This window comes from Cibotium barometz, chromosome 16, assembly GCF_041138505.1.
Source record: "Cibotium barometz isolate CiBa-2024 chromosome 16, ASM4113850v1, whole genome shotgun sequence".
Lineage (NCBI taxonomy): Eukaryota > Viridiplantae > Streptophyta > Polypodiopsida > Cyatheales > Cibotiaceae > Cibotium > Cibotium barometz.
The window spans coordinates 1,044,927-1,072,500 of record NC_141061.1 but is presented as its reverse complement, the minus strand read 5'-3'; the positions used below and the strand labels follow the sequence as shown (position 1 = coordinate 1,072,500).

At 45.7% G+C, this 27,574-nt stretch overlaps 1 protein-coding gene across 5 annotated transcripts in view; it reads left to right on the top strand.

Moving 5' to 3' along the window:
• LOC147630248 (uncharacterized) overlaps positions 1 to 24,425 on the top strand; it is a 26,708-nt gene extending 2,283 nt beyond the window's left edge. For 2 of the 5 annotated variants that reach the window (XM_086810088.1, XM_086810090.1), the window contains exons 3-6: positions 23,081 to 23,263; positions 23,378 to 23,503; positions 23,637 to 23,711; positions 24,073 to 24,311. In XM_086810088.1, the coding sequence (XP_086666214.1) occupies positions 23,081 to 23,263; positions 23,378 to 23,503; positions 23,637 to 23,711; positions 24,073 to 24,186 (498 nt within the window). In that variant the 3' untranslated portion in view covers positions 24,187 to 24,311. Of the gene's footprint in view, positions 1 to 23,080; positions 23,264 to 23,377; positions 23,508 to 23,608; positions 23,712 to 24,072; positions 24,312 to 24,366 lie in introns of those variants that run through there. The other 3 variants (XM_086810089.1, XM_086810092.1, XM_086810091.1) reach the window with 3 other exon arrangements.
• The last annotated feature ends 3,149 nt before the right edge of the window (positions 24,426 to 27,574 follow it).

Below are 27,574 nucleotides of genomic sequence, written 5' to 3'. Positions count from 1 at the left end.
ATGCTTTGGGGAGATCCTGTGTATATGGGATCTATGGTTGGGTGGTGAGCTAGCGTGCGAAACCCTAATATGGATCAATCTTAGTAGAGTTTATACAGCTTCTCTCTCTCCTACAGTTCTGTGTTTTCTCTCTCACAATAGTTTGTCTCATTTCCGCTGTGCATTCCGATCATAGTAGTTAGGAAACACGTTTCCTACAGGGAAGGAAACTTGGAAACGTTTCCTTGTAGGAAACACGTTTTTTTCAAGCAAAATTTTTGACATTTTTTTTTGCCCCAAATCTAACGTCGAAATCTTTGCGACTCTTTTGATAAAGTTTTTAATGTAGTGTCATGTATGGTTTTTTTTGTGTGGCATGGAATGATGGATGATTGGATCATGGATCATGGACAGTGGACCATGGTCTATGATGAATCATGATCATTCGACATTGATGATGGATGAGTATATGGTTTTTGTTATTTGTGATTCAAAGACTATAGGCTTCAAATTGATGTTTCCATGTATTCTATGGATTGAGTGTTATCTAACCATATTTTATACAGTATATATTTGAAATTTTGTACATGCAAAAACCTGTAGGTAGGAAACTTATAGGAAACTTTGGGCTGATTTTACGAAACCTGTTTGAAACGCGTTTGAAACTTTTAGGAAACCCGTTTCAAACAACCTCCTAACTACTATGATTCTGACAGGTGTATGGGTAGGGGTGGGAGAAAGACCTGGATGAGAGAAACTCAAGGAAGAAAAATTAGGAAGAGGAACCACTTGTGGAGCGGGAGCAGGGGATCCAGGCTGTGATGGTGTTGGAGTATCAACTGGAGAAGGAGCAACAATAGAGAAATCTCATGAAGTCATGTTCTCTGACAAGAAACCTTCTCTGAAGCAAGAGGGCTGTAAAAAAAAACAGCAAATAGTCTCCTCTCAAGCTATGCACAGCGAGAGGAGAGAAAGAAGAAAGGGAGGGAGGGTGGGAAAAGAGAATTAAGAAAGCAAGTCTCTCAGGAACCCTGTCCTCAGCACCTAGAAGAGAGCTTCAGCCTCCAACAACAAAAACACAGCAGTCCAACAGTACAGATGCTGAAAACGCATCAAATTGATGAAGCCTCTGCTCCAATTAGAAAAAACGCAGCAGTTTCTTGCCTGTAGATCAGCGTTTGGCTCTGATACCATGAAAGAAAGAGCAAACATAGGTTGTGGGCCCAAACCACAAACTGTAGAAGGCTGTGAACAGCTGATTATTGCTGAAAATGAGCATGAGGGAAGCCCATAGGTGCTTACAAGCATAAGAGACTGTTTGTACAACCAATGACCTCCAGCAGGTATGCATGAATGAGATAGAATATGGGGGGAAGGGTGTGAACCCTTATATTTTCCTCCTATGAGCTGGTTGGCCAGCTATAGCAGGCTGACAGCTGTCATGTAGCATAAAAATGCTATAAAAAGCCTAACAAATGGTAGAAAAATCCTAAATAATATCTGCTAAATATGCCAATGTAGGGCCGCATAAAAATGACTAGTAGAAGCATGAAAAGGTACATGTAGACCCTTTGGAGATGATATATTCCAACAGTACACTCATAAGGATTGTTCAAACTTCACACGTAGTTACACACTTCGGCCACAAGTTACCCTTTGACTTTGGAACTTGTACAATGATAAAAGTGTTCTAATAAGTGATACATATCTGGATACTTTAGAGATTTAATACCCATAGGATTGATACAAATCCTGGTTGGAGTTACCTTTCGAATGTTAGGCCAAGAGGTCCTTGGTAGCAAGAGTAGCCTAAAAACCATGAAGGGATTCAAACCACACACAAAGAAAGATTGACACACACACTAATTATTACATCTCGTTTTGGATTTAATCCGGGCAGAGTACCCCACACATACATAAAAGGAGAGAGTTTTATTTGAGGAAGAGGAATCCCTCCTCGGTTTCATGTAGGTGAAGAAACGTCTTTTTCCGTTGTCGTTTCCATGGAGCTGCGGCTTGGGGCCCAAGCATGGAAGATCTTGACCTCGTCGATGAAGATGAATCTAATGATGAACAAGCTAATATTGTTTGCGTTATAAAAGCTATTTTTGGCAAAGCAAAAGTAATTGAAGACCCCATATACACTTCGAAAGACCCCACAAGATAACCCATGTAAACTCTCTTAAAAAGACCCCCCTTAGACCTTTAGTATTAAGGTTTTAAGCTTTAAAGAAATAAATTAAAACCTTATCCTTTACTGCTGGAAGACAGCGTTGGCACGTGTACAGATGAAGAACAGTGCGGCTGCGTCAAAAGCAAGCGACCTTTGGAGCTATAGTGTGAGGATGTCACCAGAAGGTCGGCGTTAGACAGGTGGAGTCAAGCCAAACAAGGCATTGGCTGCATGCAGACAACGTCAATCCGGGTTGCTGGAGAAGCAGCAGGCACCCTCGCGTGTAGGGAGGCAGCAAGATGGGCTGCGTTCTCTCGTGAGCAGGTGATGCCAAGGCGATCTGGTTAATCCGGGTTGCTGGAGCAAGCACAAGTGGCAAAGTCTGGCCAGCTGCAATGCACAGCTGTTTTTGCAGGTCTTCGCGCAGCAAGCAGAGGCAGTGTCACTGCCAGCCTGGGTTGAAGCACTGGTGTTGTGTGCAGGAGAGATTAGCACATCAGGTGTAGGCGCTGTTGACAGGGGCAACGTGGTGGCTGCTTGATGGGCATGAAGTGCAGCTAGTCGACGTTGCGTGTTGCGTTGACTTTGGTGGTGCAAGTCGAGGGAGCCTATGCCAAAGACAGGCTCCAGCTCAGCGAGATGACTGAGGAAGATTGCTGGGAAAGAAGAATGTGCCCAGAAGTTTTACTCGCGTAGCCTAGTTGGACACCTGGTAGATCTCGTACAGCAGAAGCACTAGTAGCCCTTAGGCTCTGATACCATGTTCGCGATGAAGGTATCCCAAAAAAGAGAGCTGTTAGAATTATTGCATCTCATATAGAATATTTTGTCTATTTGACATTTTATTTATTTGTCCTACCAACTTTGTTGAGTCGGGCAATTCCATTTGGGAGTATATATGTGACCTCTGCCCACCATTGTAAATCGCCCATGGTATCAGAGCATACGGTATCCTACCGATCCTTGGTGCAGACAGCTGCGAGAAGAAGAGGAAAGGTGAAGACAGCTGCGAGAAGAAGAGGAAAGGTGAAGAGGCGTGTGAGAGGTGGTCAATCTGTGGTACATGCTTGGGAGGCGGCTAGGGAGGTCCTTGTGGTGGGAACGTGGCCCGTTATCCAACAAAATGCTTGCGTTATTTATTTGGTGTTCTTGTCAAGTGGCTTGAAGGAGGGCAGACATGGTGGTGACACGGTCTGCCAAGCAGCCACGTAGCAGAGGAGCAAGGTGGCACAGCTTCAGCGCGTGCAAGCAAGGTCAGCAAGAGCAAGGGCAGCGGCAGTGTGGTCAAGGCAGCCTACAATGCAAGCAAAGGAGATGGAGCAGCGCTGTAGTGGCAGTAGGGCGGGCAGCCAATGTGGGCAGCAGAAAACGCATGGCAGCAGGTTAATAATAGGCCACGTGGGCAGTCCATATAGTGGCTGGAGCAGCAACAGGAGGAGGTTCAGCAGCTCCACGTGTAGCAGAGGAAGCGAGGGCGGCTATTTGGCTTCATGCGGGTAGCAGAGAAGTCGCGAAGACAAACATGTCTGCAAAGGCAGTTTTGGGTTCGTGGATTTTTTTTGGTTTCCTTTGCGTTTCCTTCAAATCACCAATCTATTGTTAGCAGTCATCTCTTGTTTGCATATTTACACCAGGGCCTCTGTTGTGGGTGTTCCCCCCCGGATCAGGTGTGTCACGTGCATCCCGCACTTGGATGCCACGTAGACATATCTGTACAGAAGGTGCAGGACTTGGGATGGTAAACTGGTCCCATGTGAGCCCAGTTCGGGAAGAGTTAGCCAGGGATCCATCTCAGTCGTCCGAGGTCAGGTGTGCATTGTCTTGCACAGGAGTCCAAGGTCAGGTGTGCACTGTCCTGCACACATGAAACAGTGCCAGTCTGCATTGTGAGTCTCCCTCTGGAATGATGACAGTGATTCTGTGCATCTAGTATGGTAACGGATGCCAGATCACTGTGTAGTTAGTGAGGGTTTGCTTTTAGAACAAGGGGCTAGCCCATAGGGCTACCCCAAGTCTTAGTGTGGGCGTGGGGATGGTGTGAAACCATCCTCATGAGGGCCAGGAAGGCCCTGGCTGAACCCACCAGCCATGGAGAGGCTGTAGGACAGCCCTAGGGGCATGCTAGGGGCAGCCGACAGCACATCTAGTGTTTGATGGCTGTAGGGCAAGTGTGGGGCAGCCCACACAGGCTGCCCAGCCCTCAAAACAGAGGGAATTCAGTGCCCAACCTTAGAGAATCAGGCGCCTAGTGCCAGCCAGCCAAGGGAAAAGATGCGCAGTAGTTTATGGATTTTATTTGAATTATTTCAGCATTTAATGTTGATTATTCAGTCGTGGCAGAATAAGACACAGTCGACTGAATTATAAGCTTGCCGACTGCTATTAGTTGGTAGTATAAATTGGTGAGCCACAAATTCATTGTGTTATCTCACAATTCACCAAGTGCTCAAGCAAAACAGGGCTAGGACAGCCAAGAAGTGTTAAAGCAAAGGGGTGGAGGACTGCAGGTCAAGGGCAGAGATTTCTCAGCCAAGAAAGGTCAAGATTTCAGTATTTTCTTTTCAGATTTACTCATTCTAATAAAGCAAATACACCATCCGTAGTGGGGGCCCTACAGAGGGTATTTGGGACCCAATACTGTGTCCTCTCTTCTCTCCCTCTCTCTCTCTCGCTCTCTCTCTCTCTCTCTCTCTCTCTCTATTTTCTGCACATCTTCATTCAGTTTTGTGCGTTAATTCTGTCGTGAAAAGTGTGCTGATTTTTGAGCATTGAAGTTACCGATCTCCCCCGAAGCTTTCGCATGTTACAGTGGTATCAGAGCCTACTTCAAGTGCAAAGATTCAGCAATGAAACCAGAATTTTTTCTCGCTCGTGTGGTTGGTTTTTAGATGCCGGTGGACTCCCCCTTTCGGAGTGACTCCTGTCTCTTGAAGGACGGTTGGTTTTCAGCCTCCGGAAGCCTCTGGACGTTCCCACACACACACAGTGGATGGTCAGATTACGCTCCGGAAAGGAAGTGCGTTTTCCTGCTATGGTGAGCTTCGACGACAAGAGAGACCAAGTACCATGGGACTAGAGTGCACCAGGCAGCCCAGCTAGGGCACCAGGCTTGAGTGTTGTAGAGATGTTCCAGTAGATGATGCAAGCAATCGGAGACCAGACGACCAAGTTGGAAGAGCAGAAGGCGCAGATTGAGGCTCTAGAAGAACGTACCCGTTCCCAGCGTCGCGTTTTCCATCTCCTCCTCCCTCTCCTTCCGTATCCCAGATTCTAGATCCTCGACACAGGGACCCTCTTGCAGGGTCATGACCGCAGAACCAAGCTCTTTGCTTGGGTTGCAGATGCGTGCATTGGAGATCCGACAACAAGAAGACGAAGCCATGCGATGCGTGGAACACGAGCGTTACCTCAAAGCTTTGGACGCCAGATTAACACCGGCGGCGCCCTCAAATCATTTTCCCGAGAAAATGAACTTCAGTAAGTATAATGGTAAACTTGATCCCACAACTCTTTATTCATGGTTGCATCAGCTTGAAGCTTACTTTGCTGTAGTTAGAAAAACAGATATTGATAGAGTGATCTTAGCTAGTTGGTACTTGAAAGGTGAGGCCATTCCTTGGTGGACTCAGTGGGCTCATGCCCACACCAGATTAGGTATGGCAGCTTATGTATGGGACGAGTTTGTCCGCGACCTTAAGCAGCGGTTTCTACCGCCCCACTACCTTGAGCGACTCGAAGACAAGTTAAGGGGAGCGCGTTAGAACGCGCAACCAGTCCTTCAGTTTGCCAATAGAATTTCGACCTTATGTTTGCAATTAGGCTTATCTGATTCGGACAAGAAAGGGTAGTTTTTGTATGGCCTTGACACGCAAATCCAATGGGAGGTGCGTATGTTTAGGCCAGCCACCTTTGAAGACGCACTCGCGCTTGCGCAGAGTGCAGAAATGAAGCATAATGGTGGCAAGCCCAAGACTTCCCAGCTGGCTTCTCCCAAGGCTACCGCCTCGGGGGGCAAAGGCCAGAACCAGACGGGGTCTTCCCCAGGACAGAGCCCGGGAGGCTCTGGCTCCAAGAACTCGAACAATGCGTCTAAGCTTACTCCAGACCAGAAAGCGGAGGCAGGTAAGACAGGTGGCAAGTTGAGTGCTGAGGAGCTTTCTCAGTACAAGGAGGGTAGATGTTTCTTTTGTCATACAAAAGGACATACTTCTCGGGAGTGTCCTAAGAAGCCTCCAAAGCCCACCGCCACTGCCTCCACAACTTCCGTGGTGAGCTCAGCTCCCACACAGACCCTAGTGGCTGTTCCTAGTTCTTCAAATCCCAGTGCTTCAGTTGGAACAATTATTAGCCGGGAGCTCGAAGATAAGCAGAATGGCGTCCATGACCAAGAGTATGAGCACAACGAATTGCTCAAGTCCTTTGGCTACATAGGTGGACAGAGAGTCGTCGTCTTGTTTGACAGTGGCAGCACGGAGGATGTGGTCACGGAACAGGCCGCTAGGCGTGTCCGTTTCGGCCTAACTTCGGTGGACAAACAAGTTGAGGGTTTTAGCACAGGCATGACAACGAGCGTCAAGTATGAAGCTCTAGGTGCTAAGTTAGTTATTCAGGGCATAGAATTTGTGCGTGATTTAATGGTTGCCCCTTTTGTAGGAGCAGACATAATTTTGGGCATTCAGTGGTTTCACAAGTTTCTTCCTGATGTCAAGTGGGACAAGCACACGTTCCAGATCAATCGGAATGTGTCGAATGCCCCAGTGACCACTAAGTGTGAGCCAGGAATTCCAAACTTTTCGCTCATAAGCCACTTGCAGGCTAAGCGAGCTGTCAGGAAAGGCGCACATTGTGCGATGATTTACATCCAGACAACCCAGACGGTGGCCAGTGCTTCCGAGAAGTATTAGGCTCGGAACTCCCGAGCAAGTTTCCATATCGCCTTTCCAAGGCAATGGAATCGGAGTCGGACCACCAACTCCGATTCCAAGGCAATGGAATCGGAGTCGGACCACCAACTCCAAGAATTGTTGCAATCTGGCTTCATCCGTTCCAGCGTATCGCCATTTGCGGCATTGATTTTATTTGTCAAGAAGAAAGATGGGTCTTTCCGTTTGTGTGTCGATTTTCGTGCACTCAACAAGTTGACTATCAAGAGCAGATTCCCGATGCCTCGAATTGATTATATTCTCAAGAGGCTGAATAGAGCAAAGGTGTTCTCGAAACTTGATTTAAAGAGTGGGTACCACCAGGTGAGGATTGTGGAGGGGGACATCCCCAAGACAGCATTCCGTACGGAACGGGCCCACTATAAATTTGTGGTCATGTCATTTGGCTTAACGAAAGCCCTAGCTACATTTAATCGCATGATGATGCGTGTTTTTCGGGATTTGATTGGAAAGTGTGTTCATATTTTGGACGACATACTGATATTTTCAGCTACGGTTGAGTAGCATGACATTGATGTGGAGAAAGTCCTTAAGTTGCTAGAAAGCAACGAGCTCTACGTCAATGAAAAGAAGTCAAAATTTTATCTGTTCCAGGTGCATTACTTGGGATACATAATTAGTGCAGAAGGCATTCGACTTGATCCGGCTAAAGTGGCCGAGATTGTCAATTGGGAAATACCTCAGACAGTCTATGACATCAGATCCTTTGTGGGTATATGCCAGGCATACTCCACCCACATCGACAAGTTTTCTGATCTCTCGGCAGATCTCACCGATCTGCTAAAGGGTGTGAAGACAAGAAGGCAAAAGATTTGAATGACTCCACGAGCGTTGGAGGCATTCAAGAACCTCAAGGTGGCTTTATCAGAAGCGCCTTGTTTAGCACTTGCCTCGTGGGACGAACCATTTCAAGTGATCACCGATGCGAGTAACATCACAATTGGAGGTGTTTTACAACAGAATGGTCATCCAGTAGCTTACATGTCTCGTAAATTACTGCCCGGAGAGAGAAATTACTCAGTCTACGATCGTGAACTCCTTGCGGTTATACAGGCCTTGAAACATTGGAAACATTTTCTTTATGGCCGTGACTTTGAGGTTCGCACTGACCATCAGGCATTACGCTAGATTCAGACAATGCCAAGTGCACAGTGGAGTGATCGACAACACCGCTGGAGTCAGATATTCCAGCAATTTGGAGGTATGATTGAGTACCTTCCAGGAAAGGCCAATCCAGTGGCTGATGCTTTGAGCGGGAAGGGACAAGTGACTTCGATTCAGACCACTAGACTCGATCTTGTTGGTACAGGACTAGATGACATGAAGCACACGTACGCGGATTTCGAGGAATTCGGTACACAGTGGGAACAGGCATTGGATGCCACGGGACCATGCCACTTTCTGATACGCGATGGTTGGCTTTTCTACAAAGGCCGACTATGTGTCATGAAGTCGTTCAGGGTAGCTCTTCTCCATGATGCCCATGATGCCATTATTGGTGGTCATAGGGGCATGAATTCGACTCTGGAGAAATTGGAATGGCAATATTATTGGCCAAAGATGAGACGGGATGTGTTTACATATGTACAATGCTGTGATATTTGTCAAAAGGTGAAAGCTCCTCGTGGAAAGAAGATAGGGTTGTTACAACCCTTGTCAATTCCTGAGGGTCCTTTCCAAGATATTTCAATGGACTTTGTTACGAATCTGCCTCCCAGTCCGAGTAAGCGTATGCAGTGCTTAACTATCGTTGATAGATTTAGCAAATTTGTTATGCTTATTCCTTGTCAGGGCCAATGTGACCGTCGAGGATGTTGCCCAGTTGTTCATTCGGCATTGGCACCCAATTGGCGGGATTCCTAGGACCATAGTGTCAGACCGAGATGCCAAGTTCACCAGTCATTTTTGGAGGTGGAGGGCATTGTTTGATAATTTTGGTACTAAATTGAATTTTTCCAGTGCATTACATCCACAAAAACGGATGGCCAGACAGAGATATACAACCAGTTGGCCTTTGATGTGTTGAAGTGTTATGTCCATGATCAGCAAGGTAAGTGGGAATCTTATTTGCCTTTAGTTCAAGCTGTTTTGAATGATTCTTTTTCTTCAGCTATTGGCACGACACCATATGAGGCAGCATTTGGAAGACCTTTCCAGTAATTGTTGACCAGGACCTCGACTTCAATACTTGAAGCGAACAGAATGACGGAGTCTTACCAGGAGATTTTAGAATCAGTAAAAGATAGATTGGCTAAAGCGCAGGAGGCCTACACTCAATAGGCCAATAAAGACTGAAGGGATATGAAGTTTTCGGAAGGGGATTGAGTTTATCTTCGGATTATGAAGCAAAGGTTGAAACAGGTGGGCAAGTGATGCCAAAAGTTGTCTTTCAGGAGCTTCGGACCTTTTCCCATCAGGAAAAAGATTAATGAGGTGTTTATGCAGTTAAAGTTACCTCTGAGTTGGACTATGCACGATGTGTTTCACGTCAGTTGGTTAAAGCCATATGCAGGTTCAATCCCTTCAGAAGTCAAAGACGAGGTGGAACCAGATATTGTTGATGAAGCAGAAGTTATGGTTCGAGAACAGATCCTTTTGCATCGTTTCAAGCATGGCTCTGGCCAAAGACAAAGACAGTTCCTCACGAAGTTTCAGGACCGAGGGACCCACCACGAAGCGGTATGGCTTGACAAAGAGTTTTTTGAAGACTATCCGGTGTTATTGACGGATTATTTGGAGGCTATGCAGCTTCCGTCAAGTTAAGCGTCAAGTTAAGAAGAAGGGGATGTCACGTGCATCCCGCACTTGGATGCCACGTAGACATATCTGTACAGAAGGTGCAAGACTTGGGATGGTAAACTGGTCCCTAGTTCGGGACGAGTCAGCCAGGGATCCATCTCAGTCATCCGAGGTCAGGTGTGCATTGTCTTGCATAGGAGTCCAAGGCTAGGTGTGCACTGTCCTGTACATGAAACAGTGCCAGTCTGCGTTGCGAGTCTCCCTCTGGAACAAAGACAAAGACAGTGATTCTGTGTATCTGGTATGGTACCGGATGCCAGATCACTGTGTAGTTAGTTAGGGTTGGCTTTTAGAACAAGGGGCCAGCCCATAGGGCTACCCCAAGTCTTAGTGTGGGCATGGGGATGGTGTGAAACCACCCCCATGAGGGCCAGGAAGGCCCTGGCTGAACCCACCAGCCACTGTAGGACAGCCCTAGGGGCATGCCAGGGGCAGTTGACAGCACATCTAGTGTTTGATGGCTGTAGGGCAAGTGTGGGGCAGCCCACACAGGCTGCCCAGCCCTCAAAACAGAGGGAATTCAGTGCCCAGCCCCTAGAGAATCAGGCGCCTAGTGCCAGCCAGCCAAGGGAAAAGATGCGCAGCAGTTTATGGATTCTATTTGAATTATTTCAGCATTTAATGCTGATTATTCAGTCGTGGCAGAATAAGACACAGCCGACTGAATTATAAGCTAGCCGACTGCTATTAGTTGGTAGTATAAATAGGTGAGCCACAAATTCATTGTGTTATCTCACAATTCACCAAGTGCTCAAGCAAAACAGGGCTAGGACAGCCAAGAAGTTGCTAAAGCAAAGGGGTGGAGGACTGCAGGTCAAGGGCAGAGATTTCTCAGCCAAGAAAGGTCAAGATTTTTGTATTTTCTTTTCAGATTTACATCATTCTAATTAAGCAAATACACCATCCGTGGTGGGGGCCCTACAGAGGGTATTTGGGACCTAATACTGTGTCCTCTCCTCTCTCCCCTCTCTCTCTCTCTCTCTCTTTTCTGCACATCTTCATTCAGTTTTGTGCATTAATTCCGTCGTGAAAAGTGTGCTGATTTCTGAGCATTGAAGTTACCGATCTCCCCCAAAGCTTCCGCATGTTACAAGGTGTTTACTCATTTTTCCCTAATTTTTTTGGTGTGGGAGGCTATCCTGTGGCTCTTGGATGGCCCAGTTATGATGGCCGACTGCTTTTGCTTCTCCACGACTCACTTTGAGTGCTGGCCGACTGGAGATTATGCAGGTCGGGTGTCATCAGAGGGCTGTCGGCTGCCTTTTATGTTGGCCGACTGGTTCATAGGGGCCATATAATATGGCCCCTTGGCCCCCCACTCATTGTATTCAGTTTTCGGGATTTTCTTGTGTATATATAGCCGAGTTACACGCCTCTCTCTCTCCTTCTCTATTGCTGTTTTTTTGCAGTGCACTTGCTCTTGCGTTTTCAGAATTTGTCTTCATCTCCGCTGCATATTCACATGGTATCAGAGCTCTAGGCTCTTGATAAATCTTGGGAACTGTGTGAGCAAGAGGGGGGCTGTTTTTTTGCTGATTGGTGGACTGTTTTGGACTGTTCGGGAAGAGGAGAAGCAAGAGGAAGGCGGGTTGATTTGCTGGACAGCCACTTGCAGGTTTAAGTTCTTTTTTTTCCCCACCCAGCCACCCTTTTCAGTTACACCCCCGCAATGGCAGATTTACTTGAGATGGCTGAGAGGCATGTGAAGATCCTGACACTCCCCACGTTCCCAGTGGACCGTCAGTTGGACGGGAACAACTACGGCATATGGAAGGTAATGATGGAATGTGTTTTGGAGTCTTACGACCTTGCTGATTTCATTGTTGTTGGGGTTCCACGGCCAGAGTTAGAGGAAGGGGAGTCACCCTCGATTTGGAAGGAACGTGAGGCACAGATACAGTTATGGGATCGTGTCAATGCAGGGTCCGTTCTTTCATTTTCCTCAACTGCACACCGTAGGTAATCAATCATATCAAGCATATGACGCTGGCCAGAGGTATATGGCAGCATTTGACTTCTCTCTATAATAGGGTATCGCCCATGAAGAGGATCTCCTTGGAAGTACAGATGCGGGCGATGAATCTTGCAAAGTCGTCGACGATGCAGGAGCACATCTGAAACCGGCCTCTGATAGAAACCAAAGTGCGGTAAACTAGCAGTCACCCGTCCACTTGTAGTCTAGATAAGAAAACAGAAAAGATTGGGGCTAGAGTGCCCAAATCTGAAAACAAAGCGACACCTATTGGCCCCAAAGCTTGGCGCCCCTTGCGGTATTTCTTTATTCAATTCCAAAAATATGAATGGCTGAGTACAACAAAAATCAGCCAAGAGATTACACCTGTATGTCCAATCTGACGGCCCACAATCCCTCTTAGCACAGAGGATCCACGCACACAGATCTGTGTCTCAAATAACACACTGTGCCTCCCTCTGATCAGCCAAGACCACTAAGCAGGGCAGCCATGAGCATACATATGGCATAACTCAAGTACATGATTCAACATCTCAGCTCATACATACATGTACTGTCCAAACTCTGTCTCAACCCTTGTCAATCTGCCATACCCCTCCTCTCACAAGGGGCCAGATAGCTCACATCTGCAACAGACATCAAGCAGTAGAAAGAGAGATAGATGAACAGATGAGGAGCTTACCAAAATCAGCCCGTGTAATTGCACTGGAGGAAGCAACGGTACCAATCTGTACTTGCAGGCACTTGTTTCCACAACCCTGCTTCACACGCATGTACGTACTTGTCTGTACCCTCCTCCTTGTGTCCAACTATATGCTGTACTTGACTATACAGATCTGAAAAACAGCCCTGTACTAGTCTGTACCACCTCGGGATACGTGCCAGAAACTGTCCTTGCCTGCAGTCAGCACTTGTACACACCTGTACCTGCGCAGCCAGTAGTAGCCGCCTGCTGTTTTGATGCTGGTCGCCTGCGCCGCCTGCAACAGTGATGCCCAGCACCTGTACTTGCACCTGATCTGGCCGTACAGTGTACCTGCAGAAGTACAGAACTGTACTTGCAGTCGTACAGCCTGTACTGACTGTATTCTGCAGTATCCAGAAGTGGCCGCCTGCTGTTTTGATGCTGGTCGCCTGCGCCGCCTCTGTCCACAGCAGTACTTGCTGTCGTACAGCACTGTACGGCTGTTGTACGGCCTGCTCCAGCACACAGATTTCAGCAGTAGCACCCTTCAGCAGTCGACCAGAGCTTCTCTTGCTTTTCCACGCTTCCCAACAAGAGTGTCTATGCTCCACGATTCCTTTTCCCAAAAAGAAGAGAGAGAGGGAGGAGAGAGAAGCACACACTCCAAAAGTGGAGTGGCCCCCTCTCCATAATAATCCTAGGGCCCCTCCCACTTTAAAAGTTATTAAAGTCCCTAGGGGCCACTAAGGCCTAGGGGCAACTTTAATAAACATTAAAAGTTTAATGTTCTAGTTCCCCCCTTCACACCTAGGGATGTCCACACATCTTTAACTCTGTCCGGGCACCCCCCATGTGAATCATTCAATATTCTGACTCTGCAACCACCATGCCCACACTTGTGCTGTTCCATTTTCACAGGGCCATGACATTCCCCCCTCTTGAAAAATGGCAAGCGTCCTCCATTGCATTCTGGTGATACAGCAAAATATCCATAGTGAAATATACAATATGGCAAGATCAGCGTCCCAATCTCTCTAAGCCATGCTCATGTATCAACATTCATTGCAAAATAATGGCATAGTAATAGTCCAAGTTGTATACCACTGTGAACCATACATATCCACAAAATTCCATGTGACTAGTACACATATATCATAGAAGTCCCATAAACAGATGTACTGTCAGCCTCAGTACCTTCGGGTGAGATAAAAAACTGCACCAAGCGACCTCTAGATGTCATCTGAGCCTGTCTGTATCAAGGGAGTGGAGGTGCTACCCCCCTCTTGAGCATCAGGTAATGCTCCAGACCCATGCTCTGCTGAACCTGAATGAGCCACAACCAGAGTCGGCTCTAACTCAAAGGCATCGAGATAAAGCTGCAAAACCTGAGGTGAATCTGTTAAGTCACCTTCCTCCATCCACTTCGCATCCATCGGTGAATAGTTCTTGAACTTCACAAGATAGCGACGGGAAACTTTACCTCGTACCTTCCTTTCTTTATGTGCCAGTATCTGCTCTGGAATCAGAACCTCATCAAGTTCCTCAACTTTCGGCTGAGCCTCATCTGATACATCCTGAGGCACATCCTCACGGAAAGGTCTAAGAAGACTCACGTGAAAAGCATTGTGAATCCTCCAGTGATCTGGTAACTTCAAACGATAGGTTACCTCACCAATCTTTTCCAAAACCTGAAAAGGCCCATAATATCGCATGCTCAACTTAGGGAATAAGCGCTCTTTACCCTTCAAATTCTTGAGTCTAGCCTTTTCAAAGCGCAAAAGAACCCAATCACCCAATGCAAACTGTAAATCACGTCTGTGACGGTCTGCGGCTTTCTTTTGCTTCTGCTGAGTTTTCTGGAGGGCCAACTTAACTCTCCGATAAGCTTCATCCAAGCTCTCCACATACTGATCAGCCTCAAAGATCTTATCCTTTGTATGCAAAATGGGTGGTACCTTCTTCCCTCCTACAATCTCAAAAGGCGCCTTGCCTGTTGAGGTATGTACAGTGTTGTTATATGCAAACTCCACCAAAGGAAGATACTTTTCCCATTGTTGCTTGTGCTCTGACACATAACACTTGAGAAGATCCAATACTGTAGAGTTAGCCTCTTCTGACTGACCATCTGTCTGTGGATGAAATGACGATGAAAACTTGAGAGTTGTATCCATGTTGTCAAACAACCCTCTCCAGAACAAACTCGTCATCCGTGGATCACGGTCACTAATGATAGACGTAGGCAAGCCATGATACTTGAAGATGTTCGCCATGAACAACTTCACCATATGATCCACTTTGATCGTCTTACGCACGGGAATGAAATGAGCCTGCTTACTGAATCTACATATGATAGTCCAGATGCCATCATTTCCCGTTTGTGTCCGTGGAAGATCAAATATAAAATCCATGGCAATGCTCTCCCAAGGTCTATCTGGAATAGGTAAAGGTTGTAATAACCCTGGTGTCTTCTGACGGTCAAACTTTACCTTCTGACATACGATGCATTGCCTCACAAAGTCATCAACATCTCTTCTCAAGGTTGGCCAATAAAAGAAAGTCTCCACTGCTTTGACCGTGGCGTCAATACCTCTATGACCTGCATATGGTGGAGCATGACTTTCAATCATAACCTTGAGTCGCAATGGCCTGGTAACACAGTCTACCATGCATCAATAAAAACCCATCTCTGAGAGTATAGTGCTCATGCCGTTGACCTTCAGACATCTGATCATACAACCTTTCAAAATCCTCATCATGGGCATACTGCTCTTTCATTTCATCAAGCTCATGATGATAAGCAAGTGAAACTGCAGAGACCTGTGGCTTGCGTGACAAAGCATCTGCCACTACATTCTTTTTGCCTTCCACATGCACAATCTGGAAGTGAAACATTGACAAAAAGTTTGCCCAACGCATATGCTTCTCTGAAAGCTTAGTTTGCGTGAGGAAATAACGCAAGGTTTGATGATCTGTCTGTACAGTGAAATCAGCCCCAAGCAAGTAGTGTTTCCATGTAGAAAGAGCGTGAATTACAGCCAACATCTCTTTCTCATAAACCTGTAAATGCTTCTCAGCATCTTGCAATATTCTACTCTCATAGGCTATGACATGTCCCTCTTGCATGAGAACTGCACCAATGCTACTTCCACATGCATCACACTGGACAACAAAAGCCTTTCGGAGGTCCGGTAACACCAATACTGGGTCCGAAGTAAGCTTTTCTTTGAGCTTTTTGAATGCTGTAATTTCCGGATCAGCCCATGTAAACGGAGTTGCCTTCTTCGTCAAAGCATGAAGAGGCGAAGCAATTTCAACAAAGTGCCGTATGTACCGCGTGTAATAGGAACACAATCCTGGAAAACTGCGTACATCATGCACGGTCCTCAAAGCTGGCCAATTAAGTATTGCTTCCACCTTTGCTGGATCCATACGGACTCCATGCGCAGACACAATATGCCCCAAGAAATGTATCTCTTGCAAAAAAAACTCACTCTTCTTGCCATTAACCACCAACCTATGGTTTCTGAGATCTGCAAACACAATGGCCAAATGCCTTCTATGCTCTTCCTCAGTTTGTGAATGCACAATCATATCATCAAAGAATGTGCCCACAAACTCTCTATGAGGCCTGAAAATCTTGTCCATCATTCTGTTAAATGTGGCAGGCGCATTTGTCAAACCAAAGGGCATAACCAAGAACTCATACAACCCAAACGTGGTTCGGAATGCTGTCTTATGCACATCCTCGGGCCTAATGCGTATCTGATGATATCCGCTTTTCAAGTCAATACGACTGAAAACTGTGGAGCCCTGTAAGCGGACCAAGATGTCATCGATCCTCGGTATGGGAAATCGATTCTTGATGGTATTCTTGTTTAGCGCCCTGTAATCAATACACATGCGCCAAGAACCATCCTTCTTCTGCACCAAGAGTACAGGTGAGCAAAAGGGTGATGAGCTAGGCTGTATCAACCCTTTATTCAAAAGCTCCTGCACCTGACTCATAATCTCTTCCTGTTGGGCTGCACTAACACGGTACGGCGGTCTATTCGGTGGAGTACTACCAGGAATCAGATCAATGGCATGATCTTCTGGCCTCTCAGGAGGAAGTTCTCCTGGCAATGACTCGGAAAAACAGTCTTGAAACCCACATAAGAAATCAGTCCTGTCCTTATCTAACATAGACAAATTAGACTTAGACTCATCATCTTGTGCATCCTTTACATAAATCAAGTACGCGGAAAGATGCTTTTTCATTACTGATGAAATCGCCGAAGCGGATACAATAGGAACAGATTCCCCTTTGAGTTTTACATCCAATACATGTTCTTTCCCTCTATGAGTCAGAGTGATTTTCCTATTGTAAGTATCCACCACCGCATGTACCCTGTGGCACCATGGCATCCCCAACAAAACATCACAGCCATCCAAAGGCATGATAAAGAACTCCTCGCTGTCCACACAACCCTGCAAATGAAGCCGAAGCTTCCCAATGATAGGAGTAACGGGTTCTGCATACCCTGGACAAGCCATATTAGCCTCATGTAACGGCCCCATCTCCTCTGCGCGAATCCCCAATCGGCCAGCCAAATCTGGTGAAATGAAGTTGGCTCTAGCACCTGTGTCAAAGAAGATCAAGGCATTCTGATCTCTCACTTTGCCCCATGCCCTGCACAACTCTGTAGCTTCACCACCTGGCTGTTCCCCCACAAGATCAGGAACTAAGCCTGCAGAAGGTTTTGGTTTCTTTGACTTGGGCTCTCCTTTATTGTCAGAGTCCTTTTGGGACTTTCTTTTGGGACAATTGAATGACATATGCCCCTCTTCAGTACAGTAAAAACACTTATGAGCATCTCTCAAAACCTGTCTTTCCTCAGAAGTCCTCTTGGGCATTGGTAACTTCTTATACTTCGTCTCTGAAGACCCTTTAGCATCACGAGAAGCATGCCCAAATTTTTCAGCTTTCTTGCTCAATTTCTTACTGCCTTTAAACCCAGATGATCCACGAGTGAGTAACGCATTAGCTGTCATAGCATTTTCAATCATCTGTGACATGTTCGTTACTCTTGTCTTGATACAATAATCTCGTACCACTATGGGCAGCCCACAACAATACTTCTCTACCTGCTCAGATAATGGCACTGCACGATAAGAAGTCACTGGGAGTAAAGCTTCCCAAAACTTCTTGTTATAATCCTCCAAATTATCACACTTTGAAGCATCCAATTTGTGCCATGCGGTCATAACATCCACCTCAAATGTAGATGTGAGCCATACGGAAGAGAAAACCTGTTTAAATTGGACCCATGTAGTGGGTGCTATGCCCTGCAAAAGAAGAGTAGACCACCACTGCAAAGCATTGCCCTTGAGAAAAGTGGCAGCTTTCCTCACCTTAGAGGACTCTGTGTAATTCCCACCAGAAAAAGCAGCATCAAACTGCTGTAAAAAGGTAAGTGCTTTCAATTTATCTTTGGCCCCACTGAATGTATCAAACTTCACTGCAGCTCCCCCTTCCTTGTAATCCTTCGCCTTTCCCATAGGCGTTAGATTGTCATATGGAAGTGGCTTCGCAAGATTGCTGTCCCCAACATTCATGCCCATCATTGGGTCAACATTTCCCATTCCCACACCAGGCATACCATATATCCCAGCCATGTTTCCAGACATTCCATTATGCATACGTGGCTGCATACCACCAAACATATTGCCTTGCATCCCAGGTTGCATGCCTCCAAACATATTTCCTTGCATACTGGACTGCATACCACCATACATATTCCCCTGCATGCCAGGCTGAAAATTGGCTCCAAAAGGCCCGTGCATACCCATGCCTCCCTGAGGGTAACCCCCAGTCATAGATTGGAACACCGAACCACCACCAAAATAACCTGGATGCATATTCTGCTGAGGAATAGGTGGCTGTCCATAGAAGGAACTCTGAGAGTTTGCACCATAAGCATGCTGCATGTTCGGAAACTGGCCAAAAGATGTTTCCTGTGGGATGGCACCACTATGACCCTGTGGAAGATTCTTAGATCGAACCTTCTTCTTCTTTTTCTCGGGCTCTGTGCGGGGCTCTGTGCGGGATCTCATAAATTCAGCAAATCTCTCACTCTGTGTGAGCTGCATAAATACATCCATAACACTAGCCAAACGATCTTTGAACCGAGCATCATCATCCTCTTTACCAAGCACATCTTCTGGCTGTGTTACATCCTCATAAGGCTCAACATCTGCAGCCTGTTCTCCTGCATGAATATCCTCAGATACATCTCTCTCAGGAGAAGTCTCTTGCTCTTCTTCTTCATGATAGAAGTACTCATCCTCTGTATCAGACATGTTTGCTGAATTTTCAGCGATGGCTTTCTTCGAGGCAACCACGAGCTCACCCCCTTCAGAAAGTTGATGATTGTTCCGGCAACGGAACCTTGAAACCGGCCTCTGATAGAAACCAGAGTGCGGTAAACTAGCAGTCACCCGTCCACTTGTAGTCTAGATAAGAAAACAGAAAAGATTGGGGCTAGAGTGCCCAAATCTGAAAACAAAGCGACACCTATTGGCCCCAAAGCTTGGCGCCCCTTGCGGTATTTCTTTATTCAATTCCAAAAATATGAATGGCTGAGTACAACAAAAATCAGCCAAGAGATTACACCTGTATGTCCAATTTGACGGCCCACAATCCCTCTTAGCACAGAGGATCCACGCACACAGATCTGTGTCTCAAATAACACACTGTGCCTCCCTCTGATCAGCCAAGACCACTAAGCAGGGCAGCCATGAGCATACATATGGCATAACTCAAGTACATGATTCAACATCTCAGCTCATACATACATGTACTGTCCAAACTCTGTCTCAACCCTTGTCAATCTGCCATACCCCTCCTCTCACAAGGGGCCAGATAGCTCACATCTGCAACAGACATCAAGCAGTAGAAAGAGAGATAGATGAACAGATGAGGAGCTTACCAAAATCAGCCCGTGTAATTGCACTGGAGGAAGCAACGGTACCAATCTGTACTTGCAGGCACTTGTTTCCACAACCCTGCTTCACACGCATGTACGTACTTGTCTGTACCCTCCTCCTTGTGTCCAACTATATGCTGTACTTGACTGTACAGATCTGAAAAACAGCCCTGTACCGGTCTGTACCACCTCGGGATACGTGCCAGAAACTGTCCTTGCCTGCAGTCAGCACTTGTACACACCTGTACCTGCGCAGCCAGTAGTAGCCGCCTGCTGTTTTGATGCTGGTCGCCTGCGCCGCCTGCAACAGTGATGCCCAGCACCTGTACTTGCACCTGATCTGGCCGTACAGTGTACCTGCAGAAGTACAGAACTGTACTTGCAGTCGTACAGCCTGTACTGACTGTATTCTGCAATATCCAGAAGTGGCCGCCTGCTGTTTTGATGCTGGTCGCCTGCGCCGCCTCTGTCCACAGCAGTACTTGCTGTCGTACAGCACTGTACGGCTGCTGTACGGCCTGCTCCAGCACACAGATTTCAGCAGTAGCACCCTTCAGCAGTCGACCAGAGCTTCTCTTGCTTTTCCACGCTTCCCAACAAGAGTGTCTATGCTCCACGATTCCTTTTCCCAAAAAGAAGAGAGAGAGGGAGGAGAGAGAAGCACACACTCCAAAAGTGGAGTGGCCCCCTCTCCATAATAATCCTAGGGCCCCTTCCACTTTAAAAGTTATTAAAGTCCCTAGGGGCCACTAAGGCCTAGGGGCAACTTTAATAAACATTAAAAGTTTAATGTTCTAGTTCCCCCCTTCACACCTAGGGATGTCCACACATCTTTAACTCTGTCCGGGCACCCCCCATGTGAATCATTCAATATTCTGACTCTGCAACCACCATGCCCACACTTGTGCTGTTCCATTTTCATAGGGCCATGACAACATCAACGAGCTGCAGGCTCTTCAGCAGGAAGTTCTCCAGGTTGGGAAAGAGATAACATCGGAGGATATGGCCATCACGTTGCTGTCGCATTTGTCCTCTCAGTACTCAGCATTTTACTCTTTTTTGATTACCAGTGGCAGGCTCAGCACCATCACATGGGAGGAGCTTGTGCCCATGGTCTTGGACCAAGAGGAAAGATTCACGAACCCTCCACAGGGCGGAGGTTCGGAGGCCTTAAATGGCCAATGGTCGAAAGATTGTAACAACAAGGGCAAAGGCGAGGCTTCATCGGAGAAGTCTTCTGTGAAGATGTCCGACTCAGACCGCGAGAAACTCAAGGTAGAGAGACCTCTAATGATTGTGGCGAGAGGCCACTATTGGAGGCAGTGTCCCAAAGCGGAGCACTGAGAAGGGTGCCGAATCCTCAGCAGCAACCGTGAAGACTCCCGCCTTTGTGCACATGGAGGTTATGGACACCGGTGTTTCATTTTCTTCGTGTAGGGAGGAGGTTGGAGGACTCTCCACTACGGATACTCGGGAGTGGATTCTAGACAGTGGTGCTTCCAGGCACACGACTCCTTCCCGTTCAGATTTACAGGATCTCTGTAGGTATTTTGGTCACATTCTTACTGGGGATACATCCCAGTTCACAGTGAGGGTAGGTTGGAGATAGTTCCTGATGGCAGAGGGGTGAAGCATTCCTCCCAGGTGTTGTATGTTTTATCACTTGGTTTTCATCTGTTGTTGTCGGTGCATTAGGTTTGCAAGACTGGCGTACGGGTGGAGTTTGATGAGCATTTTGTTGCTCTTCGGGACAAGGCAACATGCCAGGTAGTTTGGGAAGGTGGAGTGGAGAATGGAGTTTACAAACTTTCAGTACTCTCTCCCAAGTCCTCAGTTTTGTGATGAGTGGCAGTCTGGTAATGGCCACTTAAGTGTGGATATTCTGACATCTACGGACCTTTACTCTCGTTCCCACGCAAATAATGGTTTCGGATCTTTTCTTCCTTGTTTTTGTTCCTATGGCCAAAGCTCCCACTCCTTTTCCAAGGTTTTACTGATTGCGATGTGGCACGGATGTCCGTACCAGTGGACATGTGGACATCAAAGTTGCAGTGTTGGGTTGTTGGTCCCGAGATTTGGATTTGAGGACTATGACTTGATTTCTTTGACAGTCTCTGTTTCACGGAGGATAGTTTTCCTGGCAATCAATTGGTCGGCATCGAGGTCGCGGATGAGTTCCGTGCTGGAGCCTCATGTCAAGTCATTGAAGACTTCTTTTTCTTGGTGGAGTGACACTTCGAATTCCCTTCGGGCTAGTGGAGCAGAGGGGGATTGGGAAGTGTTGATTGCAGCATAACTATAAGGGGAATCTCGTCACATGCTTCAGCCAAAGAGAGGCACGTGAGCGGGAGAGGGGGCTAATCGAAGCTCCCATCCGGTGCATTTGACCCGTGTGTCAGAGTTCAAGGCACATGCATCTGGCGAGGAACAAGCTTGACAACACTATGGACGTGATTTGTTCGCAGTTCATTGTTAGCAGACTATGGACAGGATGTGTTCCAAGTTCATTATTAGTGGACGTGGTGTGTTCGCAGTTCAATGAATGGGGAATCATGGATGTGGAGGTGTCTACAGTTCATTGTTCTATGTGGTAGCTGAAGCTCAAGATGGCATTAGGTTGATTGGTGCGTTTTCCGAGTTTTATCCAGGAACTGTAGTGCTGGGGTGTCCATGGTTGCATCTTCATCGACTCAACTTTCCCATCTATGCCCACTATGAGCTGCAAAGGGGTCTTAGAATTATTGCATCTCATATGGAATATTTTGTCTATTTGACATTTTTTTAATTTGTCCTACCAACTTTGTTGAGTCGGGCAATTCCATTTGGGAGTATATAAGTAACCCTTGCCCACCATTGTAAATCGCCTATTTTCATTGCTAATACAGTCAAGCATTGTTCGTCTATCTTTCTCTCTTCTCAGTAGCGCTTCCGTTGGTGTGAATTCTGACGAGAGCAACCGGCTAAGGAGGATCAAAGAGAACCATGCAGAGTGAATGGAAGAGAGAGAGAGAGCGAGCACAAAGCTAGAGAGAGCGAGCACAAAGCTAGAGTGAGACAATGATTTCACGAACTCAGTATGATATTGATTGATGTTGTGGAGCTTACACCAAGTACATGCTTTTTGTAGGTTACAAACCTTATCTTTGACTCAATCAAACACAGTAGGTGAGTGACACATGGCATGGCCATTGACATCGCTGCTTACTTCACACATAATATCTTGTCCACCTAAGGGTGGGTTCACACACATCGGCACACTTACATAGTACAGTCATAAGGAGTGTTCACACGTAGTTACACACTTTGGCCACAAGTTACCCTTTGACTTTGGAACCTGTACAATTATAAGAGGAGGGAGAACATGTGTTGTCTCCAACAGAGATGCCCTTGACATTGCCATCCAACACGTATCAATTGCTGCTGGCAGCTGAAGTTTGCGTCTCAAGAATTAGTATGAGAAACAAGCCGTCTTTTAATTTTGTTTGTTTGTTTTATAAGCATGTTGAAAGAACTATCATTGCCTCTAATAATAGAAGGCCACGTAATGGTGGTTGTTCTGATCAGGATGAAAGGGCATTTTCTGATGCTGAGGAAGCCAAGTTGACACGGGTCATGGAATTATCATTAGAAAACATCAGAAACCTTATTGATGTTTGCACTTTAATATTTGAAAGGGCAGCTCAATATTCATATACGGTTGCAACCTTTGGTACATTGCTTAGTCAGGCGGGATGTTCGGCTGCTTCGGTATGGAGTTATCTCACCTGTTCTTTTATTGAGAAGTTGCAGGTTATTGACATTGTAAGGTGTGGGAATGCACCCCTCTTGATCAACAAAAGATGGCTGAAATGGTCCATGCAGGTTGCAGTGTTTCAAGACGTATGGAGACTAGGTGGGCCCATCTTAATTGAGGCTTTGAAGGAGAGAAACCTCGGAGCTCCTGGACATAGTCAACTTGCCGATGTTCAATGGCGCATTCACTTGCAGGTGGGTAAGCCCCCTACTTATTCAAGAGTTTGTTTTTTCTTTTTTTGCTGATTTCGTTTTCTTCCATGATTTATCACTTGATGCATAGTACGAGCTTGTTTTTAGAAGGAACTGTTTTGTGGAGGGCTAGTAGGTTGCTAGTGGAAGCGGTAGCGAATGTTGCGAGCCCTCTGCTGTTCTTCAGCTCAGCTTGACAGGTCAAGGGAAGGTAAGCGTGTCCTTTCCTCCATGTAGAGCTGTTTGTTCTCCCTCTTTCAAAGAAGCAAACTACTAATTAGAGAGCTAAGGTGAACAGCCTGAAAGGGGTTTTTAGGTCTTATCTATCTCCCTTGTGAGTGGCAAGGTATTCGAATGAGAGCATATAATTCTTGTGTCCAACCTCTCTTCTGCAAAGATTTGTCTTTTCTTCACCTGAACTCTAGTAGTCCGCATCTGTAGTGATAGCAGCCAGAGAAATAGTTCCAAGCCCCCGGCTGTTTTGTTTCTTCTTCTTGATTCTAATGCAATTTTTCTGACATTAGGGGTGAGATTTTGTTTTTTGGGTTGCTTTATTTGTTTGCTCTTTCTAGGAAAAAGAAGCTCAAAGACAACGGAATTTGGTTCTGGATTTATCATATGATGAGCTTTTCGACATGTATGAGAAGTTGGAGCAAGTTCAACAGCAACTCGATCAATTATCCTAGGTGAACCTTATAGTTCAGGTGTTAAAGACATCCTTACAACTTGTTTAAGCACAAGACTTGGTTAACATGAAATTATTTTTGTCATGTGACATATTTTCAGCATAATATATTAACATGTTTTGAATGACATTTTTGATGATATTTTGGGACTGCTCTCACCAACATATGACGTGCCATCAGAATCTCTTTGTAAAGGAAGGTCAAGGGTCACATTTTAGCATTCAGGAATTGGACATTAGCCCTTAAGTTTGGATGAAGATCAACAAAATGCAACCGTAAATTAAAGTTTGCAACACATCGAGCATTTGCTTTAGTCATTAAAACGCATAAAAGTTAATGCACATCATTCAAGTGTCCATAACTACTTCAAATTTGAACAATTATTGTATGTACATCATGTAATATAAACTAGGAGTAGGTTAGATAAAGAGATCTCTCTTCTACTTCTCTGTGTCATCATTGCATATATTATTAGTGCTAATCTTTATAGCTTAGCATTAATCATCATTAATTACACTTTCACATAGTCACATTGGTATCAAAGCATCTAGAAAACATTCGCTCAATGCTTCACCCTCATGTTGTTTTGTGTGGGTGACGGATGTGTCCTATTGGGTTTTCGTTGTGGTGAGCATGTGCTTTGGGTAAGAAGCTTTGATGACGATCTAGATAGACTATGGATGGAGGATGTCTTGCTTAGAAGTGCTTGAATACAATAAACTCGATGATGAACTACGGCTAGCAAACTAGTCTATATATAGTACCCAAGGTCAGCATAGATGTAGGTTGGCCATGTCGACCAACCCATCACTTGGTTCGAAATGACCATATTAGACTACAATAATATCTTGTGGAGACTTTGCACAGCTCTCATGGCCTTGTTAGATCGTGTGGACTCTCAAATGGGCCCCACAATCCGAGTATAGTGTGTCCTTAGTCTGTTGTCCACCATCACTAATGGGGTCACATAGTCCCGTGCAACATCTTACTTGGCAGAGTGCCAAATCTACATAAGTCATCTCCTAACCATCTGGTTACACTTGACTATCATCTAGTGCCTAAAGTGGAAGTGTCGTCCCTCGTGTCCGGGTGCTCACCACAACGGCTACGTCTCATAAAGAGGGCCTTATAAATTAGAGCACATCTGTCACACGTAGAAATAACACGAGGGTGGACCATTGAACAAATGCTTGTCCAACACCCTTCGTCAATGTCTACTCGTAGGTGAACTACCTCTTCGGTCCAACGCTGAGTCGATGAAGATGACACTCCAACAAATCTTTCCCCATAACCTTCGTGAAAATGTTTACACAATTCTCTGTCGTTAGAGACAAGCTCTGTCACCATTTAGTTACCCAATTGGTCCACCCGTGCTTTCTCATTATGTATGTACATTGGACCGGCGTCCATGGTAGTTGCATATGCCGGAGATTGATGCCACTCATGTGATACTGTGGACTTGGCTTTCCGTTGGGACTTATGCCTATGAGTACATGATCGGAAATGCCTGGGGATTGGTGTTCCATTGAGTCTGGTATCTCGTGCACTTTCTTGGAGCACGTCTATTTTGGTATAGTCTCATGAACGAGGATTGTCCATACCAATGCTGCATTGCATAGCATCTTTAGGTGCTTTCTTGCATTTGTTTTCATGCTTGCTTGACCAATGTGTAGTTTCAAGTAAAGGAATGTTCGCTCGTGAATCATGCGTGTGAAATTGTCTGTTGACATGGTTATGTGGCATGTGACAAGTGGTAAGTATTGTTCAAAAACCTAGCCTTAGGAATTAGCATTAATTTATAAGTGAGTGTGTACACACTTCATTAAGTTTTGGGCGATCAAAACTCATTGATAACTTATGACTAGCCCTGTGTTCATATTGACTGATAACCACATTGTTTGCAATATTGTATTCATATGCATTGGTATGGAAATCTGGTCAGAAATCCCATGACATTATGTACTTGATTCTCCCAAGATTAATATACACTTTGAGGGAGGGTCGGCCGTTCTGGCTCATTGTGCGTCTCTTGTCAATTCAACAAATTACTTCTTGTATTAAGCATGTTGTCCATTAAATCTTGGTGTATTTAAGTGTATTGAATAGCATTGTGTTCAACCAAGTTACATTGGTATCAGAGCATACGGTTCTCTTTCACTTCTATCGTGAAACATGATCGTTGTGAATACTAGCTATCTCTACACCTAGAACACTATGGATAGCCATACAGTGAATGTTGGAGATGCTAACACAAGAGGCGGGGACAATGAAATGCATGCTTCCAATGCCTTACAGGAAGAGCAAACTCGTGTGGTGCACACTAGGGAATATGAACATGTGGGACAGTCGTCCCGTGTGGTAAAGAGAAAATGCAAGAAGAAGAGTCCATAGCCTTAAGGACCGAACTTACTCGTATGCATGCTCTTCTTTATGCACAACAAGAAGAATTGAAGATCTACCGTGAGAATCCATTGGTACATGATTGTTTAAAGGCCAAGAAAGCTGAATCTTTTATGGATCATGCCATGGCAATGATTGATGAAGAGTTGCACATGTAATCGAGGGATGCAACACGTGCATACTTGGCTCATACCGAGGATGCCTATGTAGAAAAGGTAACCATTCCACATGTCTTGGTATCTCCATAGGTGATTGAACACGAACTTATGTCTAAGAGGATGAATCCTCATGTTATTAGAGAGGAACCATCGACGACTTCCTACCATGCAAGTGTACCTTATGTAGCTTGTGAAGGATGCAATGTTTATGGCAATGGTCAAAATGTATGTCAAATGCTATTGCCTGGCTGAAAATGTGCATGCAAACACATGTAACATGGGTTGCAATTTTCTAATGGTGCAGGTATTCCGCGTATTTCTCATGCCACTCATGCACTCGAGTGTGCTCTCGTGAGGGAGAGGCTACGGGTGAGAATGCATCTATATGTGTTGAGGGGCCACCCATGCCTCATGCTTATAGGACACATGTATCTATGCTTAATGCATTACCTTTTGTTCCTAAAATGTTGCCAGTTCACAGGGGCTATCCCAATGGACGTACATGTGGGAAAACATGTTGAGATGCAGACTAATGCATTAAGTCTTGTGACTTCAAAGATGGAGACAAATATGCGAAGTTTGATGCATATCATGGGGAATATGATGCATCAAAGGCACTTGATTTTATTGCCTAGTTTGATACTTCATTTAGTGATGAGGATTTCACTAAGAAAATGATCCGACATGTAAGCATGTTCATGAAAGACACTGCTGTCCATTGGTGGCTTACGGAGAAGCTCTCACCAAATCCTATTAGATCATCGGAAGAGTTCAAGGAGAGGTTCTATGCCGAGTTCTTGCCTCTCAATGCATTGAATGAGATAACAATG